The 22,388-nt window shown below is 48.4% G+C and overlaps 1 protein-coding gene across 3 annotated transcripts; it reads left to right on the plus strand.

Moving 5' to 3' along the window:
* Window positions 1–169: 169 nt before the first annotated feature.
* ZNF862 (zinc finger protein 862) lies at window positions 170–22,238 on the plus strand. 3 transcript variants are annotated; one of them, XM_036327398.1, is made up of 8 exons: window positions 170–359; window positions 3,954–4,090; window positions 5,669–5,773; window positions 8,228–8,889; window positions 10,288–10,417; window positions 14,945–15,049; window positions 15,868–17,982; window positions 19,824–22,238. In XM_036327398.1, the coding sequence occupies exons 4-8, from the start codon at window positions 8,239–8,241 to the stop codon at window positions 19,994–19,996; spliced, it is 3,174 nt and encodes a 1,057-aa protein (XP_036183291.1). In that variant the 5' UTR covers window positions 170–359; window positions 3,954–4,090; window positions 5,669–5,773; window positions 8,228–8,238; the 3' UTR covers window positions 19,997–22,238. The 3 variants fall into 3 exon arrangements, with proteins under 3 accessions (XP_036183291.1, XP_036183290.1, XP_036183289.1); XM_036327397.1 differs by lacking the exon at window positions 3,954–4,090; XM_036327396.1 differs by lacking the exons at window positions 170–359; window positions 3,954–4,090 and adding an exon at window positions 4,121–4,638.
* Window positions 22,239–22,388: the final 150 nt, after the last annotated feature.

Consider the following 22,388-nt stretch of genomic DNA (forward strand, 5'->3'; position numbering starts at 1 on the left):
CTGACGGCAGGATTTGAGAGAGCGTCTTGGAGACGTTACCTGGTAACCAATCTGCAGGAGGAAGGCGGGAAGGGCAGAGAGCGAGCTCCTCGGCGTCCAATCAGGACCCCGCATCCCGGGAGCCCCGCCGCCTTGGACTAAGCAGCTGCCGTAAAGTGGTTCCCTCAGCACGACTGTGGCCCCATCTACGAGCCGCTAGGGTCCCGGGGCGCTGCCGCCCCCCAGCCGTGGGAGAGCGCCCCCGTCCTCGGAGGGCCCTGTGCCCTGGGTGGCCGCGGGGCAGGAGGCGCCAGGAGGCGGTGGCGGGGTCCGCACGGGCCGCCGAAAGCAGGGCCATGGAACCCAGGGAGTCGGGGAAGGTAGGCCTGGAAGGGCCCGAGAGCCGCCCCGCCCCTCCCGTGAGTCCCGGGCGGAGTCCCCGCCGGTGAGCCAGCCTTGCAGGGGAGGACTCGCCTGCTCGCCCGCCGCCTCTTCTGACGCCACTGGCGGCTGCCTCCGGGCGCATTGCGCCGGGATCTGCGGACACCGCGGCTCGAGCCCCTGGTCCTCCGGCCAAACCACCCCGCCCAGGGCCGCTCGGTGGATGTGGGAGGGCGGGGGACGGGGGGCGGGGGCGACCCGCTCAGTGTCATGATGGAGACGTGCGTCGTTTCCAAGAGGCCCAGCCTGGGATGAAACGCCAGTGGGAGCCAAGGGGTGGGCTCCCCCAGAGGCAGGGTCGGGGCTCGCACCTGCCCAGCTCCGTTCCCAAGGAGGGGCTGAAAGAAAAAGAAAGCATCTGGCATATTTCTTGCCGACTTCTGTTTCCAGCTTCTAGCTACTGAATGGAGAGTCTGAGCATTGCTCAAAATCATAATTCCATGCGCTTGCTTCAGGCTTTGGGCGGAAAGGTGGGGGAAAATGCTTGAAGTTAGAGTTCTGTGGGTTTGACAGGATTGCTAGAGCTCCAAGATGATTGTGGGTGGCCTTAAAACACGTTTTCTGCTTATTTTTAAACTTTCTGCAGTGAACATGTATTGACTCGTAAGAAAAATACTCAAATTATTTTTTAAATATACAATCCAATAGTGACTGATAAGAGTTATCTGTATTGTTTTTCTCAAGATGCTTCTACTTTTGAAGTTAAAATAGGTATTTCATGGGCTTGAAATTTGAGTATAAAGTTACAAGGCAATTTTAAACAAACCTATTAGAACTTGTTATAAATGGAAATGAATATGTCCCCCTCAGAGTCACCTCAATGGAAGGACTTAGACCAAGGAAGCTATTTCCCAAAATGCTCTTTTTCTTTGGGGGTGGGAAATTATTTTTTGTTGATAATTTTATTTTTTTATTTCTTTGACTGGGTGATAAATGTTCATGGTATAAAATTTAAAAGGATAAATAGAGCAAATTTATCTGACTACTTCCTTTTCTGACTATTTCTTTTATAACTGATGGCTGCGATATCTTAGCTCTCTGAGGCTATTAATGATATATATATACTAGAGCCCTCCTCGGGGGAACGGGCCTAAGCTGGCAGTCAGACATCCCTCTGGCAGCCCGGGAGCCCTCGGGGGATGTCCACTTGCCAGCGGGGAGCAGGCCTAAGCTGCAGTCGGACATCCTTAGCGTTGCTGAGGAGGCGGGAGAGGCTCCCACCACCACCGCTATACTGGCAGCCATCAGCCTGGCTTGTGGCTGAGCAGAGCTCCTCCCATGTGAGAGTGCCCTGACCACCAGAGGGCGGCTCCTGCATTGAGCATCTGCCCCCTGGTGGTCAGTGTGTGTCATAGTGATCAGTCATTCCCAGACCTTCTGCTGTTAGGGTCAGTTTGCATATTACCCTTTTACTATATAGGATAGAGGCCTGGTGCACGGGTGGGGGCCGGCTGGTTTGCCCTGAAGGGTGTCCCGGATCAGGGTGGGGTTCCTGCTTGGGTACCTGGCCAGCCTGGATGAGGAGATGATGGCTGTATGCAGCTGATCACACCCCCTTCAGGGTGGGGGTCCCCACTGGGGTGCTTGGCCAGCCTGGGTGAGGGGCTGATGGCTGTTTACAGGCTGGTCAAGACCCCCACTGGGGACCCTCACCCCATGGGGTGTGGCCAGCCTGGGTGAGGGGCTGAGGGCCGTTTTTCAAGCTGGCCACGTCCTCCGGCGGCCCAAGCTCCCAGCCTCTCCTTTTTTTTTTTCTTTTTTCTTTTGGTGGGCTGGAAGCAGGTATCTGGGATTTATTTATCTTCTATAATTGAAACTTTGTAGCCTTGAGCGGAGCCCAGGGCCGGCCAGGGCAGGTGGGAAGCCTGGCTTCCTCCATCACTGGGGGCAACGCAAGCCTTCTGCTTGCTCCAGCTCTGTGGCCGCCGCCATCTTAGTTGGGTTAATTTGCATACTGGCTCCTGATTGGCTTGTGGGCATGGCTTGTGGGTGTGGTGGAGTGATGGTTAATTTGCATCTTTCTCTTTTATTAATATATATATATATATATTTTGGGGGGGGGTAAATTTTTCTTCTCCATGTCTCACCTCCATTTCCTCAGTTCCTCTCCTGTCCCCTCACCTCCTACCCCAACCTGTTTTGGTCTCTGTCTGCCCTGTTAGAGTTTATCCTTAGAATTTTGGAAGTCCAGTTGTTAGTTAACACCACTCCACAGTGGAAAAACAAAATTCTACCTAGAAGCTCTGAGCATGTAGTAGGAGGGGAGGTCTTTGTCAGCTTCTGTCATCTTACTGCGTCTTGTTGGGGACTCTCAATAGGCATTTGTTGGCAAACAGATTTCCCTAAAATTCTTATAATTGTGGCCTCACTGCCTTTGTTCCCAGGCCAGAGGTTCGAAGTGCTGCCTCAACCTGAGTCTTTTGAGGAATTAGTGGTATAATTTGAGTTGTTTCTCATTTTGTCCACTGCTGGGTGAGGATTCCATTTTCTTACATCAGCTAGTTATTGCTCTTTCTTTTATTTAAAATTTTAAAAATATTTTTATTGATTTCAGAGAGAGCGAGAGAAACATCAATGATGAGAGAGGAACATTGATCAGCTGCCTCTGGCATGCCCCCACTGGGGATCGAGCCCGCAAACTGGGCATGCGCCCTGATTGGGAATCACACCATGACCTCCTGGTTCATAGGTCAACACTCAACCACTGAGCAACACCGGCTGGGCAGTTATTGCTCTTTTATATTCCCCAAATCATTGCCTGCACTCCCTGTCGCCTTTTCTTGGTGGGTCAGAGCTGCTTTATAAGCTGATGGGATGTGGTTCTCAGCTCCAAAGCTTTTCCTGTCTTGATCATCAACTTCATTCAGACATAATTCTGCTTGACTTTCAACTAGTTCTAGGTTCAGGTACATCTTCCTCAGGGAAGCTTACATTGTTCAAGATTTTGCAAAAGAATGTGCCCTGAGGCCCTGGTAGCTCAGTTGGTTAGAGCATCATCCGGATACGCTAAGGTTGTGGGTTCAATTCCCGGTCAGGGTACATATAAGAATCAACCAATGAATGCATAAATAATTGGAACAACAAAATTGATCTCTCTCTCTCTCTCTCTCTCTCTCTCTCTCTCTCTCTCTCTCTTCCTCTTCCTCATCTCTCTCAAATCAATAAGTAAAAATAAATAAACTTTTAAATAGAATGCCCTGAGTTGTTGCTGAGGCTGAGAACTAATGGTTCCCGTGGGAAGCCCTTGAAGAACAGGCAGGGAAGGGATTATGGAATTCCCGATTCAGCCTTCTTTATGGTTCTTTTGTTTCAGTGCATTGCCTTTCCTAGAGGACTGAGCCTCACTGACATTGTGATTTGAAACCAGGTGGTGAGACATGGGATGTAGTCTTGTATGTTGATTGACAGTGCCCCCTCCTTCAATCTGTTACACTCCCAGAGTAGGAGATGACCTTAGGTAATCATGAACACAGGTATGAAAGACTGATCTAAGGATGAAGTTGGTCCTTAGCTGGTATAATTTTTCCTTTCAGGCTCCTGTGACATTTGATGACATCATTTGTACTTGCTTCAGGAGGAATGGATGCTGCTGAGTCAGCAGCAGAAGGAGATCTGTGGTTCTGACAGGCTGGTGGCACCCCAGGGTGTGGTTTCACTTCCCCCCACCTGAGTGAGTCTGGATTGGCATTCCCAAGTGCATCCGACTGTGACATACTTGAGAATTTTATGGAATCCTACCATTTTTTTCCAGGCATCTTTTTACTGTTTATATCTGCTCAGTCCCTTTTCTCACTTACCTAACTTACCTTTTCTACCTGGTCATGATCACTCACTACCCTTTCTTTAAATTGGCCAAGAGAATTGGGGAAAATTGGGCTACGCCATGATGCCTCAGGATATCCCAAGTTGCCAGATGGGAATTCCTACCTGTGTTATGTTGGACTGCAAGGTGAATTCTGTTGCCCACAGGACACGAGGTAGAAAGCGTGTCAGACCTGGAGTGTGGAAATCTGTTCTCAGTCCCAGCTCTACCATATGACACTGGTGTGGCCTTTTTCAGCCTTGACTTCCCTCTTCATAGGATTGTCATAGAGGTTGAATAAGATAAAACAACTTAAAATTTTGTGCCCATGTGTTATCTTTCTATTTTCTGAATGTCCTTTCTCTGCTTCTATGGGCAGACTCTGTGTACCATGGACAGCGGCAGTTGTATTTCAGGTGTGTGCTTGCATAGATACTATTTTCTGATTTCAGTTTGATGGCCATCTGTCATGCCTGTCCTTTCTTCTTTTCATCTTGGTCTGTGTCTAAGAGTTATGAGAATGACAGTCTTCGCTCTCTGTGAGTAGGGGATTGTTGCTGGGTTGGGTCTTCTTCCTGTGCTAAAACACTTGAAAACCACTAATTCTTCTAAACCAGAAGTGGCAAAGTAGTAGCTCATGGGCCAGATTAGGCTTGCAGATTATTTTATTTTATTTTTATTTATTTATTTATTTATTTATTTATTTATTTATTTATTTTTAATATATTCTATTGATTTTTTACAGAGAGGAAGGGAGAGAGATAGAGAGTTAGAAACATCGATGAGAGAGAAACACACTGATCAGCTGCCTCCTGCACATCTCCCACTGGGGATGTGCACGCAACCCAGGTACATGCCCTTGACTGGAATCGAACCTGGACCCCCCAGTCCGCAAACCGACGCTCTATCCACTGAGCCAAACCGGTTTCGGCAGATTATTTTATTTTTTTGCTTTCAACACTTTTGTTTGGCTTCTTAAAAAAATACTATATAAGTTATCAGTATTTAACCATTGTGAGTTTTCACATAAAACTATGGATTTCTGGCTTCTCTTGAAAAATGGGATCATCAGGCAGTGCCGGCCCTGCGCCCGCCTGGTGGCCTCCTCCCGGAGTGGAGTAGCAGCTGTCCCAGTACACGGTTGGCCACAGTTTTCTCAGTTGTGTTATCGCTCTGCTCCTTCTCAGCCTTTGAGTTTGAGCCTCTGTTCTGAACCAATAGTTTTCATACCTTGCTGTGCCCCTCATTGCTTTCACTGGTCCCTTTCTTTTAGGGGCCTCATGGATACCGGCATTTCTAAACCATTATGCTAAAATATTGAGATTTATATTTGCCTCCTTAACCAATTATCCTACAATGCTGAGAGGATGTCACAGACGGATCTTTCCTTAGTGTTGTGATCTAGATCCAAGATCTCATGCTTCTCTCTCTCTCTTCCTGACTCAGGACCAACTATTGCCAACCCAGAGCTGTTCTGTGAGTTTGAGCAAGGGTCCGAACCATGGCAAGGCAATGTCCAGGGCCAGAGGCATCTCCTGAGCCACTACCCAGGTGAGTGTGGACCTGCACCGGGGTCAGGGGCTTAGCTGGAGAGAGGACTCCCGTCTCATCCTCTGCTTCTCCCTGTTCTCTACCAACTTACCCATGAATGTTCCCCCACCCCCACCCCATCTTCACCATAACTAAAATATGCACATGTCCCCTGGCATAAATGCCATGAAGGCATGACTTGCTCTTCTTATTTTTTTTTTTTAAATATGTTTTATTGATTTTTTACAGATAGGAAGGGAGAGGGATAGAGAGTTAGAAACATTGATGAGAGAGAAACATCGATCAGCTGCCTCCTGCACACCCCCTACTGGGGATGTGCCCACAACCAAGGTACATGCCCTTGACCGGAATCGAATCTGGGACCCTTCAGTCCGCAGGCCGACGCTCTATCCACTGAGCCAAACCGGCTAGGGCGACTTGCTCTTCTTTACTACTGTATTCCCAGTGCCAAGAACAATGCCTGGCACATGGTAGTTGCACAATAGATAATCACTGAATAATGGATGGATGGATGGATGGATGGATGAATAGTCATTTACTAAGTTCTAAGGATTTAGCTATGTTTCCCTCCTTGGATAAACCTGTCCTGTCCAGGGATTGGCTTGGTTCAAGCAGAGCCGGGCCATATGGTAACCTGTTACTGTGTAAGAGACTGAGTTAACCCAGCCCCTCCTGAGGGAGGAAAAGGGGGTGGGAACAAGTTCCTCTGTGAATTGAGTCACAGAAGTTTGCTCTCCCTCATGGTCTTTCTCAGACGGACCACAGGAGCCCTAGGCTTCTTTTTTTTTTTTTTTAAATCCTCACTTGAGGATATTTTTTCTATTGACTTTTAGAGAGAGTGGAAGGGAGGGTGGGAGGGGGAGAGAGAGAAACATTGATGTGAGAGAGACACATCACTTGGTTGCCTCCTGCGTGTGCCCCGACCCAAGCCAGGGATTGAACCTGCTACCGAGGTGTGTGCCCCTGACCTGGAACTGAACGCAAGACCCTTTGTGCTTGGGCTGGCGCTCTAACTACTGAGCAACACCGGTCAGGGCAAGCCCTAGACTTCTTGATACTATTCGTTTTGTTCTTCCATGCTTGACTCTTATTCGGAGTTTTGTACTCCTGGGTTAGCGCAGTTCTATAGGCTGGTCTCTTAAGCTCTTGGCCCTGGGCATCAGAACTTACATCGATGCATAAAAAAAAACGTCTCCAGAGGAGTTTGAGTTGTCTAAGCTGCATTTCAACTAAGGAGCAAATAGAGAAACTTGAAGAAGGAAAATCTTAGTGAGGTTATGAGGGTTTCCACCTCTTTGAAGGGTTGTGGTGTAACAGAGGAATGGACTTTGTTTCTCTCGAGGGGCTGAAGCAGCCCCCCAAGGTGGAAGTTATAGAAAGATGGATAGCAGCTTAAGGAAACTCTGGGACCAAAGCTGTCTTGATGCCTGTCTGTCAGAGAATACTGTGGAGGGGACTCCTGCTGAGTATGGAGTCGCAGCACAGGCAAACCTTGCTCTCTTGCACTTCACAGATGCTGCTTTTTTTTCTTTTTTTAAATAAATTGAAGGCTTATAGCAGTCCTGCATTAAGCAAATCTATTAGCGCCATTTTTCCAACAGGCTCAGGTGATGGTTGGCTTTTTATTTATTTTTATTTTTATTTATTTCAGAGAAGAAGGGAGAGGGAGAGAGAGAAATATCAATGATGAGAGAGAATCATTGATCGGCTGCCTCATGCACGCCCCACACTGGGGATCAAGCCCGCAAACTGGGCATGTGCCCTGACCGGGAATCGAACTGTGACCTGCCGGTTCATAGGTCAGTGCTCAACCACTGAGCCAAGCCGGCTGGGCGATGATTGGCTTTTTTTAAGCAATAAAGTATTCTTTAATTAAGGTACATACATTTTTTAGACATAATGCTATTGCACATTTAATAGATTACAGTATAGTATAAACATAACTTTTATATGCACTAGGAAATAAAAAAATTTCTGTGACTCACTTTATTGCGATATTCACTTTCTTGTGGTGGTCTGGAACCGAACCCGCACTGTGTCTGAGATACAGCTATATTTGGCTTCAAATCTCTTTTTTGACCCTATGTTCTATTAGTTCAGTTTCTTATCTATAAATAAATTTGAAGTCCTGAAGATTGTGCCACTGTCTCGGGTTGCAGAGATCAAATTGCACCAATCTCCTTTTGGCCAGATGTGTCTATCCTTTAAATTAAAAAACACACACACACACACACACACACACACACCAAAAAACGTCTGCTTAAACCCACCTGATTTCCTCCTGGAGGCAGTAAGGTGGGCCTGGGAGCTGGGGGACTGAAGGAAGAGAATGCGGGGAGAGGCTGTCACTTTGGTGTGTGTGATCTTCAGCTTTCGTAGTTGATGTGTCTATGATTGGCAGTGGCTCTGACTCTAGGACTTGAAGGCAATTCCCTTTGTCTCTTTTATCTAAAGGAAAAAACAAGATGGGCTACTTGGAGGAAGTGGACATGCATGGGCCAGCCAGAGAAGCTGGACCGGACCTCCCCCCTCAGACGAAAGCCTGTCTTTCCCATTTCAGAGCAGAAAGTGGCACCATCAAGGAAGGCTGTGCAGGAAAATGCAAAAAGCCCTTGAAACCCCGGTCCATCCAGAAGTCCTGGTTTGCACAGTTCCCGTGGCTGGTCATGAATGAGGAGAAGACGGCTCTCTTTTGCTCCGCTTGCCGAGAACACCCCTCCGCCAAAGACAGACGGTCCCGACTGATAGAAGGCTACACAGGACCGTTCAAGGTGGAGACTCTCAAATATCATGCCAAGAGCAAAGCTCACCTGTTCTGCATCAGTGCTTTGGCAACACAGGACCCCATCTGGGCAGCCCGTTTCCGGAACATCCGAGATGCCAGCCCAGAATATCCCATTCTGCAGCCCCCGGTGCCTCTGGGAGCCTATGGTGATACGGCCCAGCTCCTGCCCAGCTCTCGAGCTGAACGGAAGGAGCCTGCGGGGAATGGAGCACTTCCTGCATTGTATGTAGACTGCATTTCCCATGTGAGGCATAAAGAAACCGCCAGTGACGTCAGCAGCTCCTCAAACACTAACATTGTGCGCAATGACTCTGCTGAATCCTGCAGCCAGGTAATATGTTCATAATGGTTGCTGCATCTCCAGGGGAGGATTCCATACTGAGAACAACATACATTGTGTGATGATGATGAAGAAATTATATGAGCTTACCTGCTACTAATGTTACCATGAGCTAAGATGCTTGTCATGTCTTAGGCATTGTTTTAAGTGCTCTCCACGAACTCTCATTTATTTAAGACAACAGCCCTATTATTATCATCTCCTTTCTGCAGATGACAAAACATAATTAGTGGGACAGAACATTCTAACTTCTGATAGCAGGGAAGCACCTAGACTCAGAATAGTAATCTTTATCCAGAATCCAAAACAACCACAGAACAACTGCAGCATGCTTACTAGTAAATCATCAAATTCACATTTCCTTTTCAACTTGGACTGCGGAATCATGGAGCACTTGTAAACACTGCCACGGCTCTTCACACACGTTCTTTCGTGTAGTGATTTCAGTGCTGCTCTGAGGCTGGGGGAGCAGCCTGGTTGGACGCACCATTGGGAGTGACGTGTCCAGAGTCCGAGGGCTCTCATGGTGTTGACCTCCCCCCAGGCCTTGCCGCCAGCGCAGTGTTTTCCTCCCACTCTCTGCAGCGCTCGTGGGTCCTAGAAGACTCAAATTCTCGGTTTATTTTGTAATTTTCTAATTCTTTGGAAGGTCGGCCTGTGAGAAAACTGTAAACTGGAATCTTTGAGTAACTAGAACCCTCCCCATTTTTCACTGTTCCCTATAAATAGGATTTTGCTACAAATCTGTTTGAGCACCCCCTCTAGTATACCAAGGAGCACAGCTCAGACGTTCCTCTTATCTAACATCGGAAGGGCGCAGCTAAAGTTCGTAAGCTCGAATTTTTCCAGAATCCAAAAAAGTGTCAAGACTTATTTCTCTTCACATTCATGTTCCTTCTAGTTTTTAGATTAGAAGCTAATAGACAGGCCAAACCTCTTATAATCTGAATTCCTATAGCAATAAAGCCTGTGTAAGCATAGTCGCATCTTTAGTTGCTTTTTACTCCTTCCTTTCCACCCCTGTGGGAAATTCCAGCAGGTGCTCCTAGAGGCAGAGGTCACCTTAGTAGTCACGGCTGAGTAAGGACACCCCTCAGGACTGGAGGAGACAGGGTGCAGCCATAAGGCTCTACCAAGACCCCTATTCTTCCAGCGTGTTCATATTTCCTCCCAGGAGACCCTGGGATCCCACTGAGGCTTATTTGGTTCTTATTCACTAATTCCAGGCCTCATGAATTTGCTTAGGTCGAAGGATAAATTAGTTCCTCAGAGCACACCTGGCCTCTTGGCGAGCTTCCTAGGAAATGCAGGCCCTGAGAGGCACCCGAAAGTGTCATGCCAGTGTCTGATGCAAGAGGCGCACCGCGTGACGGCTGCTCTTTGTTGCAGGAGCTCCCGGTGGTGTTTGAGGAGGTGGCCGTGTATTTCACGCGGGAGGAGTGGGGCGTGCTAGACCAGCCGCAGAAGGAGCTGTACAGAGACGTGATGCGGATGAATTATGAGCTGCTGGCCTCCCTGGGTAAAGATTCATGTAGACCTTTGTTCATCACCATCATCTGATGTGAGAAACCCACAAGGGCACTGTGGCTGTGGTCATCTTCCCATTTCTGCCCTTTCCGTGTTTACAGGCAGAGAATGAGTCTATCTTCCGCACCTCAGATCTCGCCTTGCTTTGGGATATACTGTACTTTATCACCTCCGCACCCAGCTATCACCCGTCCTCCACCAGACATTTATTGAGTACCCACTATGTGTCTGCCGCACCTGAACTCGTTCTGCTTCCAAGGTCTGAGCAAGGTCTCTGCTTTCGAGAGGCTGGCGGGTTTTGGGGAGAGGCAGATACTTTAATAAGAAACTAAAATAACACAAGCTCCATAAGAGGTTCATGCCCTGGCCGGTTCGGCTCAGTGAATAGAGTGTCGGCCTGCGGACCGAAGGGCACGGTCAAGGGCACGTACCTCGGTTGCAGGCTTCTCCCTGGCCCCGGCCCTGTGGTCAGGTGTGGGAAGGAGGCAGCCAATCAATGCGTTTCTCTCACATCGGTATTTCTCTCTGTCTTTCCCTCTCCATTCCACTCTCTCAAAAAATCAATGGAAAAATATCCTCGGGTGAGGATTAAAAAAAAAAAAGGTTCAGGAAAAGTGTCCAGGGCTGCCAAAGAGAGTGACTTAATTTTCCTGGGCAACAGAGGGAGAGATCAGCAAAGTCTTCACCGAGTATGAATTGTTTTAACTGAGTTGAAAACTAGCTGGACAGGGAGGTGGAAGGGCATCTAGACATGACAGCGGGAGGGGACAGCGTGAGCAAAGGTATGGAGGCAACAAAGAGTATTGTGTATTGTGTCCTCCACTTCGTCTGTGCCAGGCTGCCTTATCTTTCCAGGGGCCAGCAAGGGTTGGTGGCCAAGTGGCCCAGGTGCCGCTAGACTAGGCACGAGAATGATGCAGGTCCTAGTGTTTCTTACCTTCCCCGAATATTATCTCCTCCATCTGCTTCCTGTTCGTCTTTTTCTGTCAAGCACCCAAGGTTCTCATGCATCAAAGCAGAAAGACAACTTTTCATGTTATAAAGCTTTTACTTCTTTTTTTTTTTTATTAGCACATAATAACAGAAGCCTTACAGAACAGGCTGCTGAGCATAACTTAGGAATTCCAGCAGCAATTGATGCTTTAAAAATCACCATTAGTTTATGTTTTGGGCATACAGTGTACATAGATGTAATTTTGTGACATCAGTAGTCAATAGGGGTAAAGGAGACGAAGCTGTAAAGGAACAGCATTTTTGTGTGCTATTGAAGTTAAGCTGGTATAAATTCAAATTAGAATGTTACAACTTTAGGATGTTAAATGGAACCCCCATAGTAATCAAAAAGAAAATAGTTATAAAATATACACAAAAGGAAATGGGAAAGGAATTTAAACATTTTACTACAAAGAGTCAACACAAAAGAAGACGGTAATCCTGGAAATAAGGGACAAAATAACTATAAGGCATAGAGAAAACAAATAGCAAAATGACAGAAGCAAGTTCTTCCTTATCAGTAATTACTTTAAAAGTAAAAGTGGATCAAATTCTCCAATCAAAAGACAGAGATTGGTAGAATGGATGAAAATGCATATTCCAACTATATGCCATCTATAAGAGATTCACGTTATATCCAAAGACACAAATAGATTGAAAGTTAGCTGATGGATAAAGATAATTCCATACAAATAGTAATCAAAAAAAGGCAGGCATGGCTCTACTAATACCAGACAATATAGACTTTAAATTAAAAAAGATTGCCAAAGACAAAGAATAACATTATATGTTAATAAAAAGTTTAACACAGCAAGAAGATATAACAATTAGAAACTGTTATGTACCTAATGACAGACTATCAAAATATATGAAACAAAATACAGAATTGAAGAAAGAAATAGAAAGTTCTACAGTAATTGTTGGAGACTTTAGTGCCCCTCTCACAATAATGGATGGAACAACCAGACAGAGATAAATTAGGAAATAGAGGATGTAACACAATAAATCAGCTAGTCTAACAGATATATACAGAGCACTCTACCCAACAACAGCAAACACATCCTTACGTACACGTGGAACATTTTCCAGGACAGACCACATGGTAGAACAATGCTGAGGGACTCACGCTTCCTGAATTTAGAACTTACCACAAAGCTACAGTACTCAACGTGGTGTGGTACTGACATAAAGACAGACGATAGACCAATGGAATAGAACAGAGAACCAAGAAATAGAACCTCATGTATATGGTCAGATGATTTTTGACAAGGGTGCCAAGATCATTCAATGGGGAAAGGAAAGTCTTTTCAGCAGTTGGTCCTGGGAAAAATGGACATCCACATGCAAAAGAATGAAATTCAATCCTTATCTAAACCATATAAAAATTAAGTCAAAATGTATCAAAGGCCTAAATGTATGACATAAGAAACTCTCAGAAGAAAACACAGGACAAATGCTTCATGACATTGTATTTGGCAGTAATTTCTTGGATATGATGGCAAAGCACAAGTAACAAAAGAAAAAGTAGACAAATTGGACTTCATGAAATTTAAAATTTTTGTGCATTGAGAGATACTGTCAACAGAGTAAAAAGGTAACTCAGAGTGGGAGGAAATATTTGCAAGTCATACATCTCATAAGGAATTAATATCCAGAATATATAGATAGCTCTTAAAACTCAGCAACAAAAAGCCAAATAACCTAATTTTAAAAAAATGAACACAGGACTTGAATAGACATTTCTCCAAAGAAGTTATACAAATGGCCAATAAGCACATGAAAAATGCTCCACATCACTGATCACTAGGGAAATGCAAATAAAAACTACTGTATTGAGATACCACCTCACACCCACCAGGATAGCTACTAGCCAAAAAAACAACAACCGCAAGTGTTGGTGAGGATGTGGAGAAATTAGAACCCTTGTGCACTGTTGGTGGGGATGTAAAGTGGTACAGTCATTGTGGAAAACAGTGGGGAGTTCCTAAAACAATTAAAAATAGAATTACCACATGATACAACATTTCTACTTGGGATTGAAAACAGGTTGTTGAAGATAATATTTGTGCAACAACGTTCATAACACTGTTATTCACAATAGCTAAAACATGTAAGCAACCTAAGTTCCCGTCAGCGGATGAACAGATAAGCATAATGTGGTCTATCCATACAGTGGAATATTATTTTAGCCTTAAAAAGGAAGGAAATTCTGTAGTCTGCTACAATGTGGCTGAACCCTAAGGACATTACCATTATGCTAGTTGAAATAAGGTAGTCTCAAAAAGATGGATATTGCTTGATTACCTGTAGCTGAGGTACTTAGAGTAGTGAAAATCATAGAGACAGAAAGTAGAATGATGGGTACGGGGTTCTTGGTTTGGGAGATAGGGATGTTATTATTTAGTGGTATAGAGTTTCAGTTTTATAAGATGAAGAGTTCTGGAGATGGATGGTGATGATGGTTGTACAACATTATGAATACATTTAATATCTCTGCACTGAACACTTAAAATAGTTAAAATGGTCAATTTTATGTTACATATATTTTACCACAGTGAAAAGAAAAAAGAAAAAGAAAATAATGCCTTGATAACTAAAGACAAAGAAGGGCTGACAAATGGGACCCAAGATACATGCCAACTAAGTGTAGCTTATGATCCTGGATTAGTTGCTGGCCTGGGAAAGATAGACATATAGATAGCTACACAGGACATTTCGAGACAATTGAAGAAACGTAGTTGTGGACTGTGGATTAGATAGTAGTATTATATCCATGCTCTATTTTCTGATTTTGATCTTTATACATACATTCAATCACCTAAAAGTTGATTAGTGAAAGTAATCTCCCCGTGACCTCGTCTTTTGCTCCTCCCCAGTAGCCCCACAGTCATCAGTTGTCTGTATGTCCTTCCAAAGAAAGTGTATACACACATTCACATAGACACGTACAGAACCATCTAAGTGGACACTAATGGATTTTATTTTAAATCAAGAAAGTGAGTTCTTTGTATACCCTTGAGGGATATTCACATTTTAAATAAAGGGCAGTACTTAACCCAAAGACATGAACCTCTTCTAGTCAGATTTCGGGTTTCATGGCAGGTGGTGGACATTTTTAAGGGGCCTTTCAAGTGCACGGGACAGTAGTTGGTGGCACTCTTCCACTTCTCGGCTGGCTTTCTTTATCATCCTTGTCTTCTCTCTTTTTACTTTAGCCCCCATGGTTCTTCCTATTTTCATGCTTTCCACTCTAGATGCATTTGGCTGGCCTGTGGCCCATGGATCTAAGGAAGCTATTTATCCTGGCTAATGGATACACCCTACTCTGGGTACCTCTTGGGTTTTAAGAATAAATTGGCACCCTAGATGAATGGGCATCCATCATGCCCCTGGCTGAATAGACGATTAAGAGATAGAGCCAGAGGCATCCCTGAATATTTCAGGAACCATAAATAGCTTCACACGGGCTACTTGACTTGATGGTCCATAGCAGTGACATCAGTATGACTCTTTGTCCTTGCAATAGGGCCTGTGGCTACCAAACCAGACTTGATATCAAAACTGGAACATAGAGCTGCACCCTGGACTAAGGATCCAAAGGGGACGAAGTGGGGGAAAGGTCGTTTTCCAGGTGAGTATCGATCTACTGAGTTCTGGAGGGCACGCCCAAGGGCCCAGGTAGCTGTGGCAAGTCACACAGAGTTAGTTCAGCCATACTTAACTTGAGCCTATTGTGCACCAGGCCCTATATCAGACTCTGGGTAGACAGAGATGAATATGAAATTAACCCTGACCTCAGAGCGTAGAAAACTGGGAAACCAGGACAGTATGGAAATAATAAGGAACTCTGATGAGCAGAAGTGCTAAAGGGACCTGTGGTTGAGCTGATGGGAGGAGGGGTGTGGGAGGTGCTGGTTCTGATCAGCGATGTGCCCACAGGCCTGTGAGCCTCTCTCTCTCTCTCCTCCTCTGGTTTTTAGCACTGCTGGCCTGTGGGAGTTAGTTTTTTGCATATCTCCAGCAGTAACTTGTTGGCTAGTGCTCCTATTTATACTTCTGTGCCTCCCTTCTTTCAAAGGCTCATAAGGGCTTATGGATGTTTAACCTCATTTCTTTGTGATGCCTCAGAAGAGGATTAAAGCCACCTGTTTATCCAGTAGCATCTATGGCCAAGGTGGTCAACTAAGCTTATTAGTAGCTGATGTCACATGATCCTGGGTCACTGTGTGGATAGAGAGGGGGAAGCTGGCTAAAGAGCCCACAGGGATTAGCAAACAATTCTTGACTTCCATAGATAATAATGGGGAAGTCAGTGATGCTCTCTAGAAAGGTGGACCACATTCATCCTTTCTGCTTTGCATCAGGATACGTATTACATTGGGGGTCTTAGCTGATGGGAGACTGCAGAGATCTGGGCAGCAAAATCAAGCAGTTTGATTTGCTCCCAAGGGAAAAAGAAGATGGTGGCTGCCGGAGAGGCAGACACGCAGGCCTCGGCTGTGGAATCTGCGTTGCTTCTAGCTCCTCCCGTGGAGACGTGTGCCTCCTACTGCAGGTCCAGCCTTTGTGACGTGGAAGCAGATGGGCCTAGGAAAATCAAGAGGACTTACAGACCCCGCTCCATTCAGAGGTCGTGGTTTGGGCAGTTCCCATGGTTAGTCATTGACTCAGAAGAGACCAAGCTCTTCTGCTCAGCTTGCAAAGAAAAACCGAATCTCCACGACAGGTCATCGCGGTTAGTCCAAGGTTACACGGGGCCATTTAAAGTGGAGACTTTAAAATACCATGAAGTCAGCAAAGCACACAAGCTCTGCGTCAACACTGTTAAAATCAAGGAGGACACCCCTCAGGCTGCCCTAGTCCCAGAGATCTCCAGTGACCTGATGGCCAACATGGAGCACTTCTTCAGTGCGGCCTACTCCATCGCCTACCACTCGAGGCCACTGAATGACTTTGAGAAGGTCCTGCAGCTCCTCCAAAGCACAGGGACCACGATTTTGAGCAAGTACCGGAACCGCACTGCGTGCACCCAGTTCATCAAATACATCTCTGAGACTCTGAAGCAGGAGATCCTCGAGGACGTCCGGAACTCCCCCTGCGTGAGCGTGCTGTTGGACAGCTCCACCACCTCCTCAGACCAGGCCTGTGTGGGCATTTACATCCGCTACTTGAAGGGGACGGAGGTGAAAGAGTCTTACATCACGCTGGCCCCGCTCTACAGTGAGACAGTGGATGGGTACTTCGAGACCATTGTCTCTGCACTGGATGAGCTGGACATCCCCTTCCGGAAGCCTGGTTGGGTCGTGGGTCTGGGAACCGATGGCTCAACCATGCTGGGCCACAGAGGAGGCCTTGTGGGAAAGTTCCAGGAGGTCATCCCCCAGCTGCTGCCTGTCCATTGTGTGGCCCACCGGCTGCCCCTGGCTGTGGTGGATGCCTGTGGGGGCATTGATCTGGTGAAGAAGTGTGACCGGCACATCCGAACTGTCTTCAAGTTTTACCAGTCCTCGAACAAAAGGCTGGCAGAGCTGCAGCAAGGCGCTGCGGCACTGGAGCAGGAAATCACCCGCCTCAAGGACTTGAATGCAGTCAAGTGGGTGGCCAGTAGGAGGCGCACACTGACCGTGCTCATCTTGAGCTGGCCTGCCCTGGCTCGGCACCTCCAGAGTGTGGCAGAGGCCGGGGGCCAGATTGGGCACAGGGCCAAAGGCATGCTGAAGCTCATGAAGAACTTCCATTTCATCAAGTTCTGCCACTTCCTGCTGGACTTCCTGAGCATTTACAGGCCGTTGTCGGAGGTGTGCCGGAAAGAAGTGGTGTTGATTACGGAGGTGAACTCCACGCTGGGACGGGCCTATGTCGCTCTGGAGACCCTCCGTCACCAGGCAGGGCCCAGAGAGGAAGAGTTCAATGCCAGCTTCCAGGATGGGCAGCTGCATGGCATTTCCTTAGACAGAATGGAGATGGCAGAGCAGCGTTTCCAGGCAGACAGGGAGAGAGTGATCCTGACGGGGACTGAGTACCTCCAGCAGAGGTTTGACACACACCGTCCCCCACAACTCAAAAACATGGAGGTGTTTGACACCATGACCTGGCCAAGTGGCACTGAACTGGCCAGTTTTGGGAATGATGATATCCTTGCCCTTGCCAGGTACTTTGAGCTCTCAATGCCCCCAGGGTACAGCGAGCAAGCCCTCCTGGAGGAGTGGCTGGGCCTGAAAGCCACGGCCAGGAACCTGCCGCTCTCCATGCTGTGTAAGAGCGCCCTGGCCCAGCCCTGCCGCTTCCCCTTGCTGAGCAGGCTGGTGGCAGCGGTGGTCTGTGTGCCCGTCTCCACCTCCTGCTGTGAGCGTGGATTCAGTGCCATGAACCGGATCAGGACCGAAGAGAGGACCAAGCTCTCCAATGAGGTGATCAACATGCTCATGATGACAGCAGTGAATGGTGTGGCAGTCACCCAGTATGACCCGCAGCCCGCCATCCAGCACTGGTACCTAACCTCCTCGGGCCGGCGCTTCAGCCACGTCGACGCCTGTGCCCCGGTGCCACCCCATTCCGATGCAAGTAAGTCTACATGGTAGAGTTCCGGGATGGGGAAACACGGTGGAAGGGAATCTCATCTTCCCAGTCCCGTGTGAGCAGGAGCATCTGATAAAATCAGCCATCACAAGGGGCTTGGCCTGAGGTATTGGTGAGCTTCTGTAGTGTGCCCCACCATTCACTAACCAGTGGCTGCCTGGGATCTGACCCCTGCCCTCCAGGCGCTTATGATCCAGCTAGAGAGGCAACCGGCACTCACTGTAAGCACAGATACAGTGCTGAGAGCACGAACTTCCGGCCCGCTAACTAGTGTGTGACTTTGGGCACGTTAATCACTCTGTGCTTTGTTTTTCATCAGTAAAGTGAATTAATACATGTCAAGTGCTTAGAACAGTGACCAGCAAGCAGTGCCAACTATTTGGAATAACCAGATGGCTGGACCAGTTGGGGCAGCAACATCACATTCTGAATGGGCTATGCAGAGTTGGAAGGTTGGAGAGGAGGTCAGTGCAGGTCAGAGGTTGCGGAGAAGGTGCTGGTGAAGAAGGTGGGGAGGGTGGTCCAGGCAGGGGGGCAGTCCTGAGGGCACTGCCTACTGGCCTGGAGGCCGGTCCAGGGACAAGGCTTGAGGGGGATGTTACATTATATGGGAGGCAGCTTACTGGAAGTCCGAAGCAAGAAATTGTTTTCTTTGCAGGTGGTCACTGAAAACCAGAGTAAACATGATAGTTACAGAGGTTCCCTAGGCTCCTCATGGTTTATTTAACAGAGAAAGAGCTGTGATTGGTCTCTTGATGGCTCTTACAACTGGCCTCCTGCTTCCTTCCTTCCTTCCTTCCTTCCTTCCTTCCTTCCTTCCTTCCTTCCTTCCTTCCTTTCTTCCTCCCTCCCTCCCTTCCTCCCTCCCTCCCTCCCTCCCCCTCTCTCTCTTTCTCTCTCTCTCTCTCTCTCTGTCTCTCTCAGTGTATGTTAATTCTCACCTGAGGATATTTTTCCCACTGATATTTTAGAAAGAATGGAAGGGAGGGATGGGGATAGAAAGAGTGAGAAACATCAATGTGAGAGAGGCACATTCATTGGTTTCCTCACACACACGCCTGGCTGGATCAAACTTGGAACCCCGTACATGCCCTTGACCGGGAATTGAACCCGTGACCCTTTTGTGCATGGGCTGATGCTCTAAGCACTGAGAAACACCAGCCAGGGCTTCTGCTCTCATTTCTCACCTCTGCATCTGTAGTCGGCAGCAGTGGACTGGGTCTCAGGGTTGACAGAGGCTCCGTAGGAAGTAGGGTGGCCCTGACCTGTAGCTGGGTGGAGGGGAGTCCTTCATCCCAGCATTTGTTGTCATGTCCCCCCCCTGTGGGGGAGGAAACAGAGATGCTCCCAGCTGTGCCCTTCTGCAGGTGGTTCTCCTGGGGACACAGGGATTTGCACATCTGAAGCAAATAGCGAACCCTACTAGATGTTATATGATAAAGCCTTCCCAGCGGGCTTTCTCAGCCTCAGCACTGTTGACATTTGAGGCCAAATAGATCTTTGTGAGGGCCCGTCCTGTGGGTTGTGGGTCTTCAGCAGCATCCTTCGCCTTTACCTGTTACATACCCACTGGATACCCGTAGTGCCCTCCTGGTTGTAGCAACCAACTATCTTCAGACTTCAAGGGACAAACAGCCCCTAGGGGAGGTCCTGTGTCCCAGCGTGGGCATAGATCAGCTTGCAGCCCTAGTCATGTCTCCGGTCTGTGCTGCCACCGTATTTTTCCACTGGATATACCTTGGGGTGCAGTTGGCAGTGGGAAGGGGATCCTCATGTACTGTGTTTTCCCCAAGTCTGATGGTGCCTTCTCTTTCCTCCCACTTGAGCGGCGGTGCCCAGGACGGAGAAGATGGGAGTGCGCCATGTGGAGGAGGCCGTGACCCAGAAGCCGCCCATCCATCCTGTGGGAACGGGTGGAGATCCTGACGACTGCCTCATGGACCCTCCTGACAGGCTCCTGTACCCCCACGCCAGTCAGGAGGCCCCTGTGCTGTCCTGATACAGGCTCTGCAGGCGCAGGAATCTTAGGATTGCCTGGGAGACCGCTACCCTGCCCCTTGTGGTCATGCTGACAGGCTCTGTGCCCTGGAATCTGCCTTTGGTAGGGACTCTAAGCACAGGAAGTGGGCAGTGACAAGGTAGTTACACCCACATGCCAGAGAGGCAGGGCCATCGGGGGTGCACAGCTTGTTCACCTCTAAATGGAGCAGGGGCAGCACTGACATATGCCGAGGCTCTTATCTCAAGTTCATGTTTAAGGTGCTTCAGGAAATAATCCCATTGCGAAAGATTTCACCCCATATGCTGGTGGCAAGAGGATTTTTCTGAAGTGGGAGAGACTACTGGGGGTAGGAACTTAAAGGAGCACCCCAGCCCCCTGGAACGTTGGGGAGCATTCCAGTGGGGCTGTCCACAGCCTTGGGGGCCTGGGGAAGACACTGGGTGAGGGGCAGAGGATGACCAGCTGGCCTGGCTCTGGGGTATCACCCTGGCTCTATAACAAGCAGGTACAGTCTGATTTCAAAATGGGAAACTCATCAGAGAATCTCTCTACCTCCTCCTAGGACTGTCCTTTAGGGTGAGACAAGCAAAGCCCTTTGCACAGAGCGCGCCAGAGAGCTTCTTCTGCGCCTCCAGGCCAGTCGAGAGAAGCATCTCCCTGGAGCGGGCCAAGCCCATGCGTCCCATCCAGTCCCACAGTTGCGGCCCTTGTGTTTGACCTGCATCATTCTGGAGTGCCTTCCTAAGCAGCAAACTGGACCGAGTTGCCCTCAGGAGGCTGGGATCCGGTCCCTGCTCTACTACAGGCAGTTGTTCAACCATGATTAATCATTCCTCTTTGCTGTGCCTCAGTTTCCCCCTCCATTAAATAGCAGAGAGTCCATGTGCCTGCTGGTTCCCAGCATGACACAGAACTGGCACATGACAGTGCATCCACCTACCTGCAAGACAGCCCTCAGACTGCACAGAGGGGACTCAGCTGCTTTCAGCCTTTGTTGTCATCCTCTGTCCCGTCACCCATGTCTTTACTGTGGGAAGAGGTGCTCCTAAGATGTGGCATCGGCATGATGGTCTCGTCCCGTGGTCGGCAAACTGCAGCTCGTGAGCCACATGTGGCTCTTTGGCCCCTTGAGTGCGGCTCTTCCTAAGCCTTAGGAGTACCCTAATTAAGTTAATAACAATGTACCTACCTATATAGTTTGAGTTTAAAAAATTTGGCTCTCAAAAGAAATTTCAGTCGTTGTACTGTTGATATTTGGCTCTGTTGACTAATGAGTTTGCTGACCACTGGTCTAGTCCATTCTTCCCAACGTTGTTTTGGGGATTCAGCCTGGGACTCCTTGGGGTGCTTGTGAAATATGTACCCAGACCTGCTTGCTCAGACCCCCAGGCCTGGGGCTCAGGGCCTGGCTGTAAGGTCCCTCCGGAACTTGTGTGCCCACTCCAGGCACAGAAGGGCCCCCGCACTGTGAGTTTCCTGCGTGCTCTTGCCCATCTGCCCTTCTTCCCCAAAGTAAAATACTTTCCTTCCGGGGCAGCTTCCTTCAGCAGGCTCCTCGGCTGCTTCTCTGGCTGGAGATGGTGTGTCCGCTCCTGCCTACCTAACCGCTGCGGGGGCAGGGGCAGGGTTTCTTTGCCCCTGCCTTGCTTGTTCAGGCTCCTTGCTGGCCTTGCTGCCGGCCCCAGCTGGGGTCCCTGCTCTGTTGCAAGTTGAAGTGGTCTGACCCTCAGCCAGCAGTCTGCCCACTCCCCCCTCCGTAAAGGTGTTGAGAGCCCCTGCAACACTAGTATCTGAAAGGCTCACTAGATGGCTGACCCCTGGTTCCCAGGATTCTGACTCTCCCTTCCTGTCTCCCCACCCTTAGCACTTAGCCTTTGTGCCAGGAATTCTGCTCTCACTTTCTGCCTTGAACCCGTGGAAATGTCTCTTCCTGCCCTTGGGGCAGGACCTTGGGCAGTGTGTTACACGGCCAAGATGGAGCCCACTCACACAAGTTTCTGTGTGCAGTTCGGGAATCTGCCCTAGGCCAGGCACTGTGGGGGTGAATTGGTAGGATGGAAGCGAGAAAGGCCCTGTACTCTTAGCCTTGCCCCCCCCCCCCCCCGCCCTGTCCGCGGGGTACATTGGGGAGCATAGACTACCGGACTCTTGCTTCTCTCCCAAGCCCAGGCGTGCTCAGTGTGGGCAGGACAGTGCGAAGATTGGCCAATTCCCGCATCCAGGTGTCTGCCAGCCAAGGACTCAGGTGTGTGTGTCCGGGGGGGGGGGGGGGGGGGGGGGGGGGTGGATGACGGCCCAGGAATGTCCTCCTTCAAATATGTGCAAATGAGGTCTATAAAACCACGATTGATTCTCAGTGTTTTATCCTGAATAAAACATTTCGACACAG

The sequence above is a fragment of the Myotis myotis genome, unplaced genomic scaffold, assembly GCF_014108235.1.
Source record: "Myotis myotis isolate mMyoMyo1 unplaced genomic scaffold, mMyoMyo1.p scaffold_m19_p_11, whole genome shotgun sequence".
NCBI lineage: Eukaryota > Metazoa > Chordata > Mammalia > Chiroptera > Vespertilionidae > Myotis > Myotis myotis.

Coding starts and splice junctions, on each gene's coding strand:
- ZNF862 (XM_036327396.1), top strand. CDS start 4,575: ATGTCCTTTCTCTGCTTCTATGGGCAGACTCTGTGTACCATGGACAGC. Junction 8,890..10,287: donor CTGCTGAATCCTGCAGCCAG/GTAATATGTTCA, acceptor TCTTTGTTGCAG/GAGCTCCCGGTGGTGTTTGA. Junction 10,418..14,944: donor TGAGCTGCTGGCCTCCCTGG/GTAAAGATTCAT, acceptor TCCTTGCAATAG/GGCCTGTGGCTACCAAACCA.